Below are 18280 nucleotides of genomic sequence, written 5' to 3'. Positions count from 1 at the left end.
AGAACCACAGAGTAGTCACAGAGGGGAACAGAGATCCTTTACATCTAGTGTAACATTCTCACCTTAAAGAATATGTTCCCGTGGCTGGCTAGTAACAAGTCGGACCGGGGCTTATTCTTGCTGTATAAGGCGTACATCCCAAACTGGTCTTTCTAGAGGAAAAAAAGCAAAAAGTCTGTAATTTACCCTGAAACACTACAGATCAGCAGCTTACGCCCATCTGTCCGCATTGCTCAGGGGCGTTTATATGGTCGTATCTAAGAGCAACCGACAAACATCTACTAAGACGACACAGAATCTGGAGTTTCCCTTTAACGGACTAATTATTTTCCGAAAAACCCCTCAGAAAATGTCAGGGTTTTTTATGCTTGAATTAGTTGTAGAATGTGTATTTAACCTTATTCAAAATGATTTTTGTTTAAAAAAATAAGATTTTACTCACCAGTAAATCTATTTCTCGTATTCCGTAGTGGATGCTGGGGACTCCGTAAGGACCATGGGGAATAGACGGGCTCCGCAGGAGACTGGGCACTCTAAAGAAAGATTTAGGACTATCTGGTGTGCACTGGCTCCTCCCCCTATGACCCTCCTCCAAGCCTCAGTTAGGAACTGTGCCCGGAAGAGCTGACACAATAAGGAAGGATTTTGAATCCCGGGTAAGACTCATACCAGCCACACCAATCACACCATATAACACGTGATAGGAACCCCGGTTAACAGTATGATAACAATTGGAGCCTCTGAAGAGATGGCTCACAACAAAACCCGATTTTTGTAACAATAACTATGTACAAGTATTGCAGACAATCCGCACTTGGGATGGGCGCCCAGCATCCACTACGGACTACGAGAAATAGATTTACCGGTGAGTAAAATCTTATTTTCTCTGACGTCCTAGTGGATGCTGGGGACTCCGTAAGGACCATGGGGATTATACCAAAGCTCCCAAACGGGCGGGAGAGTGCGGATGACTCTGCAGCACCGAATGAGAGAACTCCAGGTCCTCCTCAGCCAGGGTATCAAATTTGTAGAATTTAGCAAACGTGTTTGCCCCTGACCAAGTAGCTGCTCGGCAAAGTTGTCAAGCCGAGACCCCTCGGGCAGCCGCCCAAGATGAGCCCACCTTCCTTGTGGAATGGGCTTTTATTGATTTAGGCTGCGGTAATCCTACCGCAGAATGCGCCAGCTGAATAGTGCTACAAATCCAGCGCGCAATAGACTGCTTAGAAGCAGGAGCACCCAGCTTGTTGGGTGCATACAGGATAAACAGCGAGTCAGTTTTTCTGACTCCAGCCGTCCTGGAAACATAAATTTTCAGGGCCCTGACTACGTCCAGCAACTTGGAGTCCTCCAAGTCCCTAGTAGCCGCAGGCACCACAATAGGTTGGTTCAAGTGAAAAGCTGAGACCACCTTCGGGAGAAACTGAGGACGAGTCCTCAATTCTGCCCTATCCATCTGGAAAATCAGATAAGGGCTTTTACAAGACAAAGCCACCAATTCTGAAACCCGCCTGGCCGAAGCCAGGGCCAACAGCATGACCACTTTCCGCGTGAGATATTTTAAATCCACAGTCTTAAGTGGTTCGAACCAATGTGATTTCAGGAATGTCAAAACCACATTGAGATCCCAAGGTGCCACTGGGGGCACAAAAGGAGGCTGAATATGCAGAACTCCTTTGACAAAAGTCTGAACTTCAGGCAGTGAAGCCAGTTCTTTCTGGAAGAAAATCGACAGAGCCGAAATCTGGACCTTGATGGACCCCAATTTGAGGCCCAACGTCACCCCTGCTTGCAGGAAGTGTAGGAATCGACCCAGTTGAAATTCCTCCTTCGGGGCCTTCATGGCCTCACACCAAGCAACATATTTCCGCCAAATGCGGTGATAATGTCTTGCGGTGACATCCTTCCTGGCTTTGATCAGGGTAGGGATGACTTCCTCCGGAATACCATTTTCCTTTTGGATCCGGTGTTCAACCGCCATGCCGTCAAACGCAGCCGCGGTAAGTCTTGGAACAGACAGGGTCCCTGCTGCAGCAGGTCTTGTCTGAGCGGCAGAGGCCAAGGGTCCTCTGCCAGCATCTCTTGAAGTTCCGGGTACCAAGCTCTTCTTGGCCAATCCGGAACCACGAGTATGGTTTTCACTCCTCGCATTCTAATTATTCTCAGTACCTTGGGTATGAGAGGTAGAGGAGGAAACACATAAACCGACTGGTACACCCACGGTGTCACTAGAGCGTCCACAGCGATCGCCTGAGGGTCCCTTGACCTGGCGCAATATCTTTTCAACTTTTTGTTGAGGCGGGACGCCATCATGTCCACCCGTGGTCATTCCCAACGGTTTACCCGCATTTGGAAAACTTCTGGAAGAAGTCCCCATTCTCCCGGGTGTAGGTCGCACATCGGAGAATCCTTGTGGCTTCTGCCATCGCCATCCTGCTTCTTGTGCCGCCCTGTCTGTTTACATGGGCGACCGCCGTGATGTTGTCTGATTGGATCAGTACCGGCTGGTTCTGAAGCAGGGGCCTTGCTTGGCTTAGGGCATTGTAAATGGCCCTTAGCTCCAGAATATTTATGTGAAGCGAAATCTACTTGGAAATTTCTTCCCTGTGTGACTGCACCCCAGCCCCGAAGGCTGGCCTCCGTGGTCACCAGGACCCAGTCCTGTATTCCGAATCTGCGGCCCTCTAGTAGATGAGCCCTCTGCAGCCACCACAGCAGCGACACCCTGTTTCTTGCTGACAGGGTTATCCGCTGATGTATCTGTAGATGGGACCCGGACCATTTGTCCAACAGGTCCCACTGGAACGTCCTTGCGTGGAACCTTCCGAATGGAATTATGCTTTGTACAAAGCTACCATTTATTTCCAGGACTCGTGTGCATTGATGTACCGACACCTGTCCTGGTTTTAGGATGTCTCTGACTAGAGATGACAACTCCTCGGCTTTTTCCACTGGAAGAAACACTCTTTTCTGGTCTGTGTCCAGAATCATTCCCAGGAACAGAAGACGTGTCGTCGGGACCAGCTGTGACTTTGGAATATTGAGAATCCAGTCGTGCTGTTGTAGCACTTCCCGAGAGAGTGCTACCCCCACTACCAACTGTTCTTTGGACCTCGCCTTTATCAGGAGATCGTCCAAGTACGGGATAATAAATACTTCCTTCTTGCGAAGGAGTATCATCATTTCGGCCATTACCTTGGTAAAGACCTTCGGTGCCGTGGACAACTCCAACGGCAGCGTCTGGAACGGATAGTGACAGTCCTGTACCACACATCTGAGGTACTCCTGGTGAGGAGGGTAAATGGGGACATGCAGGTACGCATCCTTGATGTCCAGGGAGACCCTGTAATCCCCCTCGTCCAGGCTCGTAATAACCGCCCTGAGCGATTCCATCTTGAACTTGAATCTTCTGATATAAAAGTTCAAGTATTTTAATTTTAAGATGGGTCTCACCGAACCGTTCTGTTTCGGTACCACAACCATTGTGGAATAGTAACCCCTCCCTTGCTGAAGGAGGGGCACCTTGACAATCACTTGTTGTGATTATAGTGTTGAATAGCCACCAACACCGCCTCCCTGGCAGAGGGAGGTGCCGGTAAGGCAGATTTTAGGAAACGGCGGGGGGAAGAACGTCTCGAGCTCCAGCCTGTACCCCTGAGATACTACTTGAAGGACCCAGGGATCCATGTGAGAGAGCCCACTGGGCGCTGAAATTTCTGAGACGGGCACCCACCGTACCCGGGTCCGCCTGAGCAGCCCCAGCGTCATGCTGTGGACTTACCGGACGCAGGGAGGACTTCTGCTCTTGGGAACTAGCTGTGTGCTGCAGCTTTTTCCTCTACCTTTGCCCCTCGGCAGAAAGGATGAGCCTCTAGCCCTCTTGCTTTTCTGGGGCCGAAAGGACTGTACTTGATGATACGGTGCTTTCTTTTGTTGTGGGGTAGCCTGTGGCAAAAAAGTCGATTTCCCAGCAGTAGCTGTGGAAACGAGGTCTGAAAGACCATCCCCAAACAGTTTTACCCCCTTATAGGGCAAAACTTCCATGTGCCGATTCGAGTCGGCATCGCCTGACCATTGCCGAGTCCATAACCCCCGTCTGGCGGCAATGGACCTAGCGCTTATTTTTGATGCCAGCCGGCAAATATCCCTCTGTGCATCACGCATGTATAAGACCACGTCTTTTATATGCTCTATTGTCAGCAAAATATTATCCCTATCCATAGTTATTTTCCGACAGGGAATCTGACCACGCAGCGGGAGCACTGCACATCCATGCCGAAGCAATGGCTGGTCGCAATATAATGCCCGAGTGTGTGACTATATCTTTTAGGGTAACCCCCTGCTTTTTATCAGCAGGTTCCTTCCGGGCGGCCGTATCCGGAGACGGTAGTGCCACCTTTTCTGATAAGCGTGTAAGCGCTGTATCTACCCTATGGGGTGTTTCCCAACGTGACCTATCCTCTGGCGGGAAAGGGTACGCATGCCAATAACCGTTTAGAAATTATCAATTTCTTACCGGGGGAAGACCACGCTTCCTCACACACCTCATTTAATTTCTCAGATGCAGGAAAAACTACTGGTAGTTTTCTCTCACCAAAAATAATACCCTTTTATGTGGTACCTGGGGTATTATCATAAATGTGTAATACATTTTTCATTGCCTCAATCATGAAACGGGTGGACCTATTTGGAGGGTACACTAGTCTCATCGTCGTCGACACTGGAGTCGGTATCCGTGTCGACATCTGTTTCTGCCATCTGAGGTAGCGGGCGTTTTTAGAGCCCCCATGACATTTGAGACGCTGGAACAGGCACAAGCTGAGTAGCCGCTTGTTCTGTGTCGTCGACCTTTTGTGTAAGGAGTTGACACTTTCACGTAATCCTTCCATAAGTCCAACCACACCGGTATCGACCCCTCAGGGGGTGACATCACATTTACAGGCATTCGCTCCGCCTCCACATCATTATCCTCCTCATACATGTCGACACAGCCGTACCGACACACAGCACACACACAGGGAATGCTCTGACAGAGGACAGGACCCCACAAAGCCCTTTGGGGAGACAGAGGGAGAGTATGCCAGGACACACCAGGGCGCTATATATCACATATAAAGAGTGTTTTCCCCTATAGCTGCCTATATATATTGTATACTGCGCCTAAATTGTGCCCCCCCTCTCTTTTTAACCCTTTCTGTAGTGTATTGACTGCAGGGGAGAGCCAGGGAGCTTCCCTCCAGCGGAGCTGTGAGAGAAAAATGGCGCCAGTGTGCTGAGGGAGATAGCTCCGCCCCTTTTTCGCGGACTTTCTCCCGCATTTTTATGGATTCTGGCAGGGGTTAAAAAAGCACCTATATAGCCTCTGGGGCTATATATGGTGCCAGTTTGCCAGCCAAGGTGTCAGTATTGCTGCTCAGGGGGCCCCTGCCCCCAGCGCCCTGCACCCATCAGTGACCGCAGTGTGTGGTGTGCATGAGGAGCAATGGCGCACAGCTGCAGTGCTGTGCGCTACCTTGGAGAAGGCAGAAGTCTTCAGCCGCCGATTTTCCAGACCACCTTCTTGCTTCTGGCTCCGTAAGGGGGACGGCGGCGCGGCTCCGGGAACGGACGACGAGGTCGGGTCCTGTGTTCGATCCCTCTGGAGCTAATGGTGTCCAGTAGCCTAAGAAGCCCATGCTACCACCACTTAGGTAGGTTCGCTTCTTCTCCCCTTAGTCTCTCGATGCAGTGAGACTGTTGCCAGCAGGTCTCACTGAAAATAAAAAACCTAACAAACACTTTCTTCCTAGGAGCTCAGGAGAGCCCCTAGTGTGCATCCAGCTCAGCCGGGCACAGAAATCTAACTGAGGCTTGGAGGAGGGTCATAGGGGGAGGAGCCAGTGCACACCAGATAGTCCTAAATCTTTCTTTAGAGTGCCCAGTCTCCTGCGGAGCCCGTCTATTCCCTATGGTCCTTACGGAGTCCCCAGCATCCACTAGGACGTCAGAGAAATATATATTTTTTTTAATATTTAAAAAAAAAATTTTTATTTTGAACATCGGTCGACAACATCGAAAACATTGCGGCTTTCATTTTGAAAGCCGGGAGAGCCACCACCAGGTACACAGGGGGGGCTTGGGAGGGGGATCATTTACGCTTCCCCAGCGGCTGCTATTGTCTGCAGCTGCTGGAGGGGAAGGGGGGGGATCCTGCCGTGCTGACCAATCAGCAGTGATCGGCAGCACGGCAGGCAAGAGGAGAGTGCAGGGAGGCAGAGGGACCTTCCTGTCCCTCTGACAGCAGCAGCGGAGGGAAGTTTCTCTTCCCTGTCGCTGCTAACACTCTCTATCTGACTGGTCGCATCCTGTGCGACCAGGTCAGATAAAACACTTGCTGGTGTGGTCGCATCCGATGCCAAGCAAGTGGTTAAATACTGCATTTAACTTATCCGAATTGAATTTATGGATTTCCAGGTTTATTTATCCTAAATTGGAAAAGGCTAACTGCTCCTCACCTCTGTTGTGTGCACCGGTGGCCACTGGAGGCCGCCACACAGACCAAATGAAAATGAAAGTGATCATGCAGGGAGATGTTCCAGCCTGCTGCTAATTACCTGAAAACACTGATCTGACTGTTTCACAATTGCTGAATATGGAGAGAGTGTGCTGGAGAGAGAGAGAGCATGTGCTGGAGAGAGTGTGTGTGTGTGCTGGAGAGAGAGAGTGTGTGCTGGAGAGAGAGAGAGAGAGAGAGAGTATGTGTGCTAGAGAGAGAGAGAGAGTGTGTGTGTGCTGGAGAGAGAGAGTGTGTGTGCTGGAGAGAGAGAGAGAGAGAGAGTGTGCTGGAGAGAGAGAGAGAGAGAGTGAGAGTGTGCTGGAGAGAGAGAGAGAGAGAGTGTGTGTGCTGGAGAGAGAGAGTGTGTGCTGGAGAGAGAGAGAGAGAGTGTGTGTGTGTGCGCTGGAGAGAGAGAGAGAGAGAGAGTGTGTGTGTGCTGGAGAGAGAGAGAGAGTGTGTGTGTGCTGGAGAGAGAGCGAGAGAGAGAGTGTGTGCTGGAGAGAGAGCGAGAGAGAGAGAGTGTGTGCTGGAGAGAGAGAGTGTGTGCTGGAGAGAGAGAGTGTGTGTGCTGGAGAGAGAGAGAGAGAGAGAGAGTGTGTGTGCTGGAGAGAGAGAGTGTGTGTGTGCTGGAGAGAGAGAGTGTGCTGGAGAGAGAGATAGTGTGCTGGAGAGAGAGAGTGCTGGAGGGAGAGAGAGAGAGATAGTGTGCTGGAGAGAGAGAGAGAGAGAGATAGTGTGCTGGAGAGAGTGTGTGTGCTGGAGGGAGAGAGAGTGTGAGAGAGAGTGTGAGAGAGAGAGATAGTGTGCTGGAGAGAGAGAGAGAGTGTGTGCTGGAGAGAGAGAGAGAGTGTGCTGGAGAGAGTGCTAGAGAGAGAGAGAGAGTGTGTGTGTGTGTGTGCTGGAGAGAGAGAGAGAGAGAGTGTGCTGGAGTGCTAGAGAGAGAGAGAGAGAGTGTGCTGGAGAGAGAGAGAGAGAGAGTGTGCTGGAGAGAGAGAGAGAGAGTGTGTGCTGGAGAGAGAGAGAGAGAGTGTGCTGGAGAGAGAGAGAGAGTGCTGGAGAGAGAGAGTGTGTGTGTGCTGGAGAGAGAGAGAATGTGTGTGCTGGAGAGAGAGAGAGAGAGAGTGTGTGCTGGAGAGAGAGAGAGAGAGAGAGAGAGAGAGAGAGTGGGGGGTAGGGTGCTGGAGAGAGTGTGCTGGAGAGAGAGAGAGAGAGGGGGGGTAGGGTGCTGGAGAGAGAGAGAGAGTGTGTGTGCTGGAGAGAGAGTGTGTGCTGGAGAAAGAGAGAGAGAGAGAGAGAGAGAGAGAGTGTGCTGGAGAGAGAGAGAGAGAGAGAGAGAGAGAGAGAGAGAGAGTGTGCTGGAGAGAGAGAGAATAGGATTTTGGTACTTACCAGGTAAATCCTTTTCTTTGAATCCATAGGGGGCACTGGAGTACTCTTGGGATATGGACGGTTTCCGTAGGAACAAGGCACTGAATATTCAAATTTAGAACTCTCCTCCCCTCCATATCCCAGAGTACCTCAGTGTTTTTTACTGAGCCGAACAGGAGCGATAGAGAGGTTGACAATGGAGAATTACATATAACAGAACAGACAACAATAAAGTTGACACATAACGTGACTGACAACTAAACAGTTGGCACAATAACCGATAGAACTTGAAACTTGAACCAGTCGGTGAGAATGTGTTACCATAAGATTCCCTGAACTTACCGCAAACCAGGTAAAACTGCTCTGGGTGGGTGTCCAGTGCCCCCTATGGATTCAAAGAAAAGGATTTACCTGGTAAGTACCAAAATCCTATTTTCTCTGACGTCCTAGTGGATGCTGGGGACTCCGTAAGGACCATGGGGAATAGACGGGCTCAGCAGGAGACTGGGCACTCTAAAGAAAGATTTAGGACTATCTGGTGTGCACTGGCTCCTCCCCCTATGACCCTCCTCCAAGCCTCAGTTAGATTTCTGTGCCTGGCTGAGCTGGATGCACACTAGGGGCTCTCCTGAGCTCCTAGGAAGAAAGTATAGTTTAGGTTTTTTATTTTACAGTGAGACCTGCTGGCAACAGGCTCACTGCAACGAGGGAATAAGGGGAGAAGAAGCGAACCTACCTAAGTGGTGGTAGCTTGGGCTTCTTAGGCTACTGGACACCATTAGCTCCAGAGGGATCGCACACAGGACCCGACCTCGTCGTCCGTTCCCGGAGCCGCGCCGCCGTCCCCCTTACAGAGCCAGAAGCAAGAAGGTCCGGAAAATCGGCGGCTGAAGACTTCTGTCTTCTCCAAGGTAGCGCACAGCACTGCAGCTGTGCGCCATTGCTCCTCATGCACACCACACACTGCGGTCACTGATGGGTGCAGGGCGCTGGGGGGGGGGGGGGGGGGGGGCGCCCTAAGCAGCAATATTAACACCTTGGCTGGCAAACTAACACCATATATAGCCTCAGGGGCTATATAGGTGTATATTAACCCCTGCCAGATATATTAAAATAGCGAGAGAAAGCCCGCCGAAAAAGGGGCGGAGCCATCTCCCTCAGCACACTGGCGCCATTTTCCCTCACAGCTCCGCTGGAAGGATCGCTCCCTGGCTCTCCCCTGCAGTCCTGCACTACAGAAAAGGGTAAAAAAGAGAGGGGGGGCACAAATTAGGCGCAGTATAAGATTTATATGCAGCTATAAGGGGAAAACACTTCTATAGGTGATATCCCTGTGATATATAGCGCTCTGGTGTGTGCTGGCATACTCTCCCTCTGTCTCCCCAAAGGGCTTTGTGGGGTCCTGTCCTCTGTCAGAGCATTCCCTGTGTGTCTGCTGTGTGTCGGTACTGCTGTGTCGACATGTATGAGGAGGAAAATGATGTGGAGGCGGAGCAAATGCCTGTGAATGTGATGTCACCCCCTGCGGGGTCGACACCTGTGTGGATGGACTTATGGAAGGAATTACGTGACAGTGTCAACTCCTTACACAAAAGGTTTGACGACATAGGACAGCCGGCTACTCAGCTTGTGCCTGTTCCAGCGTCTCAAATGTCATCAGGGGCTTTAAAACGCCCGCTACCTCAGGTGACAGACACAGATGTCGACACGGATACCGACTCCAGTGTCGACGACGATGAGACTAGTGTACCCTCCAATAGGTCCACCCGTTACATGATTGAGGCAATGAAAAATGTTTTACACATTTCTGATAATACCCCAGGTACCACAAAAAAGGGTATTATGTTTGGTGAGAAAAAGCTACCTGTAGTTTTTCCTGCATCTGAGGAATTAAATGAGGTGTGTGAGGAAGCGTGGACTTCCCCCGATAAGAAATTGATAATTTCTAAACGGTTATTGGCAGCGTACCCTTTCCCGCCAGAGGATAGGTCACGTTGGGAAACGCCCCCTAGGGTAGATAAGGCGCTGAAACGCTTATCAAAAAAGGTGGCACTACCGTCTCCGGATACGGCCGCCCTAAAGGAACCTGCTGATAGAAAGCAGGAAACTACCCTTAAAGCTATCTACACACACACGGGCATTATATTACGAACAGCGATTGCATCAGCTTGGATGTGCAGTGCTGCTGCTGCGTGGTCAGATTCCCTGTCGGATAATATTGATACCATGGATAGGGACAATATTTTGCTGAAGATAGAGCATATAAAAGATGCAGTCTTATACATGCGTGATGCACAGAGGGATATTTGCCGGCTGGCATCAAAAATAAGCGCTATGTCCATTGCCGCCAGAAGGGGGTTATGGACTCGGCAATGGTCTGGCGATGCCGACTCGAAACGGCACATGGAAGTTTTGCCCTATAAGGGGGTGGAACTATTTGGGGAAGGTCTTTCGGACCTCGTGTCCACAGCTACTGCTGGGAAATCGACCTTTTTGCCACAGGCTACCCCACAGCAAAAGAAAGCACCGTATTATCAGGTACAGTCCTTTCGGCCCCAGAAAAGCAAGAGGGCTAGAGGCTCATCCTTTCTGCCGCGAGGCAAAGGTAGAGGAAAAAAGCTGCAGCACACAGCTAGTTCCCAAGAGCAGAAGTCTTCCCCCGCGACCGGTAAGTCCACAGCATGACGCTGGGGCTGCTCAGGCGGACCCGGGTACGGTGGGGGCCCGTCTCAGAAATTTCAGCGCTCAGTGGGCTCTCTCACAAGTGGATCCCTGGGTCCTTCAAGTAGTATCTCAGGGGTACAGGCTGGAATTCGAGACGTCTCCCCCCCGCCGTTTCCTAAAATCTGCCTTACCGGCAACTCCCTCTGCCAGGGAGGCGGTGTTGGTGGCTATTCAAAAACTGTATTCACAGCAAGTGATTGTCAAGGTACCCCTCCTTCAGCAAGGAAAGGGTTACAATTCCACAATGTTTGTGGTACCGAAACCGGACGGTTCGGTGAGACCCATCTTAAATTTAAAATCCTTGAACACTTATATCAAAAGGTTCAAGTTCAAGATGGAATCGCTCAGGGCGGTTATTGCGAGCCTTGACGAGGGGGATTACATGGTCTCCCTGGACATCAAGGATGCGTACCTGCATGTCCCCATTTACCCTCCTCACCAGGAGTACCTCAGATTTGTGGTACAGAACTGTCACTATCAGTTCCAGACGCTGCCGTTTGGGTTATCCACGGCACCGAGGGTCTTTACCAAGGTAATGGCCGAAATGATGATACTCCTTCGCAAGAAAGGAGTTTTAATTATCTCATACTTGGACGATCTCCTGATAAAGGCGAGGTCCAAGGAACAGTTGGTAGTGGGGGTAGCACTTTCTCGGGAAGTGCTACAACAGCACGGCTGGATTCTCAATATTCCAAAGTCACAGCTGGTCCCGACAACACGTCTTCTGTTCCTGGGAATGATTCTGGACACAGACCAGAAAAGAGTGTTTCTTCCAGTGGAAAAAGCCGAGGAGTTGTCATCTCTAGACAGAGACATCCTAAAACCGGGACAGGTGTCGATACATCAATGCACACGAGTCCTGGGAAAAATGGTAGCTTCATACGAAGCAATTCCATTCGGAAGGTTCCACGCAAGGACTTTCCAGTGGGACCTGTTGGACAAATGGTCCGGGTCCCATCTCCAGATGCATCAGCGGATAACCCTGTCGGCAAGAACAAGGTGGCTGCAGAGGGCTCATCTATTAGAGGGACGCAGATTCGGAATACAGGACTGGGTCCTGGTGACCACGGATGCCAGCCTTCGGGGCTGGGGTGCAGTCACACAGGGAAGAAATTTCCAAGGACTGTGGTCAAATCAGGAAATTTCGCTTCACATAAATATTCTGGAGCTAAGGGCCATTTACAATGCCCTAAGCCAAGCCAGGCCCCTGCTTCAGAACCAGCCGGTACTGATCCAATCAGACAACATAACGGCGGTCGCCCATGAAAACAGACAGGGCGGCACAAGAAGCAGGAGGGCAATGGCAGAAGCCACAAGGATTCTCCGATGGGCAGAGAATCATGTGTTAGCACTGACAGCAGTGTTCATTCCGGGAGTGGACAACTGGGAAGCAGACTTCCTCAGCAGGCACGACCTCCACCCGGGAGAATGGGGACTTCATCCAGAAGTCTTCCAAATACAGGTAAACCGTTGGGAAAGACCACAGGTGGACATGATGGCGTCCCGCCTCAACAAAAAGCTAAAAAGATATTGCGCCAGGTCAAGGGACCCTCAGGCGATCGCTGTGGACGCTCTAGTGACACCGTGGGTGTACCAGTCGGTTTATGTGTTTCCTCCTCTGCCTCTCATACCCAAGGTACTGAGAATAATAAGAAGGCGAGGAGTGAAAACTATACTCGTGGTTCCGGATTGGCCAAGAAGAGCTTGGTACCCGGAACTTCAAGAGATGCTTGCAGAGGACGCTTGGCCTCTGCCGCTCAGACAAGACCTGCTGCAGCAGGGACCCTGTCTGTTCCACGTCTTACCGCGGCTACGTTTGACGGCATGGCGGTTGAACACCGGATCCTAAAGGAAAAGGGCATTCCGGAGGAAGTCATCCCTACCCTGATCAAAGCCAGGAAGGATGTCACCGCAAAACATTATCACCGCATTTGGCGGAAGTATGTTGCTTGGTGTGAGGCCAAGAAGGCCCCAACGGAGGAATTTCAACTGGGTCGATTCCTGCATTTCCTGTAAGCAGGTGTGACGTTGGGCCTCAAATTGGGGTCCATTAAGGTCCAGATCTCGGCCCTGACGATTTTCTTCCAGAAGGAACTGGCTTCACTGCCTGAAGTTCAGACTTTTGTCAAGGGAGTTCTGCATATTCAGCCTCCTTTTGTGCCCCCAGTGGCACCTTGGGATCTCAATGTGGTTTTGGAGTTCCTGAAATCACATTGGTTTGAGCCACTTAAGACTGTGGATTTGAAATATCTCACGTGGAAAGTGGTTATGCTGTTGGCTCTGGCTTCGGCCAGACGTGTGTCAGAATTGGCGGCTTTGTCCTGTAAAAGCCCTTATCTGATTTTCCATATGGATAGGGCAGAGTTGAGGACTCGTCCTCAGTTTCTCCCGAAGGTGGTATCAGCTTTTCACTTGAACCAACCTATTGTGGTGCCTGCGGCTACTAGGGACTTGGAGGATTCCAAGTTACTGGACGTAGTCAGGGCCCTGAAAATTTATGTTTCCAGGACGGCTGGAGTCAGGAAAACTGACTCGCTGTTTATTCTCTATGCACCCAACAAGCTGGGTGCACCTGCTTCTAAGCAGACTATCGCGCGCTGGATTTGTAGCACTATTCAGCTGGCGCATTCTGCGGTGGGATTACCGCAGCCTAAATCTGTTAAAGCCCATTCCACAAGGAAGGTGGGCTCATCTTGGGCGGCTGCCCGAGGGGTCTCGGCTTTACAACTTTGCCGAGCTGCCACTTGGTCAGGGGCAAACACGTTTGCTAAATTCTACAAATTTGATACCCTGGCTGAGTCATCCGCACTCTCCCGCCCGTTTGGGAGCTTTGGTATAATCCCCATGGTCCTTTCGGAGTCCCCAGCATCCACTAGGACGTCAGAGAAAATAAGAATTTACTCACTGGTAATTCGATTTCTCGTAGTCCGTAGTGGATGCTGGGCGCCCATCCCAAGTGCGGATTGTCTGCAATACTTGTAAATAGTTATTGTAACACAAATCGGGTTGTTGTTGCGAGCCATCTATTCAGAGGCTCCATTGTTATCATACTGTTAACCGGGGTTCCTATCACGAGTTATATGGTGTGATTGGTGTGGCTGGTATGAGTCTTACCCGGGATTCAAAATCCTTCCTTATTGTGTCAGCTCTTCCGGGCACAGTGTCCTAACTGAGGCTTGGAGGAGGGTCATAGGGGGAGGAGCCAGTGCACACCAGATAGTCCTAAATCTATCTTTAGAGTGCCCAGGCTCCTGCGGAGCCCGTCTATTCCCCATGGTCCTTACGGAGTCCCCAGCATCCACTACGGACTACGAGAAATAGAATTACCGGTGAGTAAATTCTTATTTTCTTTTTCATCCACTAGGGGTCACTGGAGTACTCTTGGGACGTACCAAAGCTTCCCCCGTGGGCGGGAGAGCAGTTTGGCACCTGTAACACTAGGCGGCCAAAGCTAGATGCTGATGCCGCAAACGTATCAAACTTGTAAAAGCGCACAAACGTGTGCACTGATGACCAGGTAGCCGCACGGCAAAGCTGCGTCGTAGAAGCCCCACGACCAGCTGCCCATGAAGTTCCCACAGAACTTGTGGAATGAGCGGTTACTGATGTAGGCGGCTGTAACCGAGCATGAAGGTAAGCCTGACGTATGGTCAGTTTAATCCATCTGGATAAGGTCTGCTTAGAAGCGGGCCAACCCATCTTGGCAGCATCATACAGAACAAACAACGTATCCGTCGTACGAACTGTAGATGTTCGTGACACATAAACGCGTAATGCGCGTACCACATCCAAGGTTCCAGAATTTCCTTTCAACACAGGAACTACTATTGGTTGATTGATGTGAAAGGATGACACTACCTTTGGTAGGAAAGCGGGATTCGTCCGAAGTTCCGCTCTGTCGTTATGAAACACCAAATACGGTGGCTTGCATGACAAGGCATCCAAATCGGAAACACGCCTTGCCGAAGCCAAGGCTAGTAGGAAAATTGTTTTCCAAGTGAGAAACTTAATATCCACTTGGTGTAAGGGTTCAAAATATGAAGACTGTAAGAAATCTAAAACCAGATTCAAGTCCCATGGCGCTGTAGGTGGAATGAATGGAGGCTGTACTCTGAGGACACCTTGCAGAAAAGTGTGTACAGACGGCAATAGAGCCAATCGTCTTTGAAAGTAAATTGACAAAGCAGATACCTGCACCTTTAGTGTAGATAAACGCAGTCCTCCATCCAGCCCTGTCTGTAGAAATAACAAAAGACGGGATAACTTAAAAGATGTCGGAAACTTCCGATCCTCACACCAACCTATATAGGCACGCCAGATTCTGTAATAATGAGCTGCCGTAACTGGCTTCCTAGCACGTAACATGGTTGGTATAAAAGATTCTGGAATGCCCTCTCTCCTTAAGAGGGCGGTTTCAACAGCCACCCCGTCAAACGCAGCCGCGCTAAATCGGGGTAAAGGAACGGACCCTGTTGTAACAGGTCCGGACGAAGTGGGAGCGGCCAAGGCTCGTCTGCGAGTAGTCCTCGGAGATCCGAGAACCAAGCTCTCCGAGGCCAATGAGGCGCCACTAGTATGACTGTGACGGCCTCTCTTTTGATCCGTTTTAGCAACAGAGGGAGCAGCGGAAACGGTGGAAACAGGTACACGAGGCTGTACGGCCACGCGACGGTGAGAGCATCCACCGCCACAGCCTTTGGATCTCGCGTTCTGGACACATACTGGGGCGTTTGATGATTGTGGCGAGATGCCATCAGGTCCACTTGAGGGTAACCCCACCTCTGGGCCAACATGTGAAACACTTCTGGATGTAATGCCCATTCTCCTGGATGGAAATCCCGACGGCTGAGATAATCCGCCTCCCAGTTGTCCACTCCCGGAATGAACACTGCCGACAACATCACTTGGTGACACTAGGCCCAATTGAGGATTCGAGCTACTTCCCGCATTGCCATGCGGCTTCTCGTTCCTCCTTGTTTGTTGATGTATGCGACCGCCGTCGCATTGTCCGACTGCACCTGGACAGGCTGAGACCGAAGAACGTGCACTGCTTGTCGTAGCGCATTGTAAATTGCCCGGAGTTCCAGGACATTTATAGACAGCAATCTTTCGTGAGCCGCCCAGAGACCCTGGAGCTGACAATTTTGAACTACAGCTCTCCAACCTCTGAGACTCGCGTCCGTCGTTAGAATTATCCAATTCCAGGCGCCGAACCGTTTCCCTGCGGTCAGATTGTGTACATTGAGCCACCAGAGTAGAGATACCCTGGCCCGTGACGACAACCTCACCCTGTGGTGAATCTGTAGATGCGAGCCCGACCACTGTGCGAGCACATCCAGTTGAAAAGGACGTGAGTGAAGCCTCCCGAACTGAAGCGCTTCGAAAGCCGCCACCATTGTGCCTAAGAGGCGAATGCACAAATGTACCGAGACTGTGCGTGGCTTGAGCACCAATCGAACCAGATGACGAATGATCTGTACTTTCCGTTCTGGTAGGTAAATTCTTTGATTTACTGTATCGAGAATCATACCTAGGAATTGCAGTCGTTGAGACGGAATCAGATGTGATTTCTTGAAGTTGACAATCCAACCGTGCTGAACGAGGACATCGTACGTTAGCAACGCATGTTGGAGAAGTATCTGTTGAGACGGAGCTTTGATGAGCAGATCGTCCAAGTACGGAACTATGGGGGTCATTCCGAGTCGTTCGCTCGGAAAATTTCTTCGCATCGCAGCGATTTTCCGCTTAGTGCGCATGCGCAATGTCCGCACTGCGACTGCGCCAAGTAAATTTGCAAAGAAGTTTGGATTTTTACTCACGGCTTTTTCATCGCTCAGGCGATCGTAATGTGATTGACAGGAAGTGGGTGTTTCTGGGCGGAAACAGGCCGTTTTATGGGCGTGTGGGAAAAAACGCTACAGTTTCTGGGAAAAACGCGGGAGTGGCTGGAGAAACGGAGGAGTGTCTGGGCGAACGCTGGGTGTGTTTGTGACGTCAAACCAGGAACGACAAGCACTGAACTGATCGCACTGGCAGAGTAAGTTTTGAGCTACTCAGAAACTGCACAGAGATGTCTTTTCGCAATGTTGCGAATCTTTCGTTCGCAATTTTAAGATGCTAAGATTCACTTCCAGTAGGCGGCGGCTTAGCGTGTGCAATACTGCTAAAATCGCCTTGTGAGCGAACAACTCGGAATGACCCCCTATGATCACTCCCAGGGATCTGAGATGAGCTATCATCACAGACATCACTTTGGTGAATACCCGAGGCGCTGACGAGAGGCCAAACGGTAGAGCCTGAAACTGGTAATGGTTCTGCCGGATTGCAAACAGCAAGAACCTCTGATGAGGTGGCCAAATCGGAATGTGTAAATACGCATCTTTGAGATCCAGCGCAATCATGAATTCCTGTGGCTCTAAACCTGCAATTACTGACCGCAGAGATTCCATCTTGAATCTGTAGTAAGTGACGTACTGATTGAGGCCCTTTAAGTTCAATATTGGCCTGACCGAGCCATCCGGCTTTGGTACCACAAACAGACTGGAATAATAACCCTGCCCTTGTTGGTGTACAGGGACCGGAATCAAAACTGCTGACTCCAGCAGGGATTGAATGGCAATTTGCAGAACCGCCCTTTTGTCGTCCGACACAGGCAGTCCTGTCTTGAAAAACCGCAGTGGCGGGAGACAGTCGAATTCTATTTTGTAACCTTTTAGCACTAAATTGCGGATCCACCCATCTGTGGACGTCTGAAACCACGCCAAATGGAACGTCTGAAGGCGTGCTCCCACAATTGGAGATCCAAGATGGGCTGGGAGTCCGTCATGCCACTGGTTTGTCGGTGACCTTAGCATCTTGACGACTGGCGTTGGTTTGTTGGAAACCACGCCCTCGACCTCGTCTACCGGCCGTGGCTGATCCTCTACCACGGCCTCGAAAGGGCTGAGGCCGAAAGGATTTGAACGCCGGCCCCGAGTATTTCCGTCTAGGCGCCGTTGGAGGCAATGGTAAGAAAACAGACTTACCACCCGTGGCCTCAGCAATCCATTTGTCCAATTCAGGACCAAACAACTTCTCGCCACCGTAAGGTAACGCCTCTATACCTCTTTTGACCTCCGCCTCCGCTTGCCAAGAGCGCAGCCAGAGTGCTCGTCGTGCTGTAACTAGCGACGAGGAAAGGCGAAAAGTGAGCTGACATACGTCAGTAGAAGCTGTACATAGATAATCAGCAGCTTCCCAGATTTGATCAGCGAGAAGTATAAGGTGATCGTCATGTAGGGCAGATTTGAGTTCTGTTATCCATACCATGAGCGCCTTAGTTACCCAAATGCCAACCAACCCAGGTCTAAGCAACACTCCTGCTGCTACATACATGGATTTTAGCATAGCTTCAATTTTACGGTCTGAAGGGTCTTTAAGCGTAGTAGCCGTCGGTACTGGTATGGTTAATTTCTTTGTAAGTTTAGACACAGACGAATCCACCAATGGCGGATTCTCCCATGTAGCTGTCACAGACTCCGGAAACGGGTAACTAGACTTAAACCTGCGAGGAATAGAAAACAGTTTATCCGGATTCTTTCGTGTTTCCAGTAACATCTTACTAAGAGATTCCGAAACCGGAAAACACATCGGAGTCCTCTGTCGTTTAGCAAA

At 50.5% G+C, this 18280-nt stretch overlaps 1 protein-coding gene across 5 annotated transcripts in view; it reads right to left on the bottom strand.

Moving 5' to 3' along the window:
• The window catches only part of LOC134969566 (pleckstrin homology domain-containing family G member 4B-like), a 224199-nt gene that overhangs the window by 58505 nt on the left and 147414 nt on the right, over positions 1 to 18280 (bottom strand). For 3 of the 5 annotated variants that reach the window (XM_063945600.1, XM_063945603.1, XM_063945602.1), the window contains exon 16: positions 63 to 152. The exons of the other annotated variants lie outside the window; for them this stretch is intronic. In XM_063945600.1, the coding sequence (XP_063801670.1) occupies positions 63 to 152 (90 nt within the window). The remainder of the gene's footprint in view (positions 1 to 62; positions 153 to 18280) is intronic. 5 annotated transcript variants of the gene reach the window in all.

This window comes from Pseudophryne corroboree, chromosome 11 (assembly GCF_028390025.1).
Source record: "Pseudophryne corroboree isolate aPseCor3 chromosome 11, aPseCor3.hap2, whole genome shotgun sequence".
NCBI lineage: Eukaryota > Metazoa > Chordata > Amphibia > Anura > Myobatrachidae > Pseudophryne > Pseudophryne corroboree.
The sequence above is the reverse complement of the archived record's forward strand: the minus strand, read 5'-3'. Positions and strand labels throughout refer to the sequence as shown.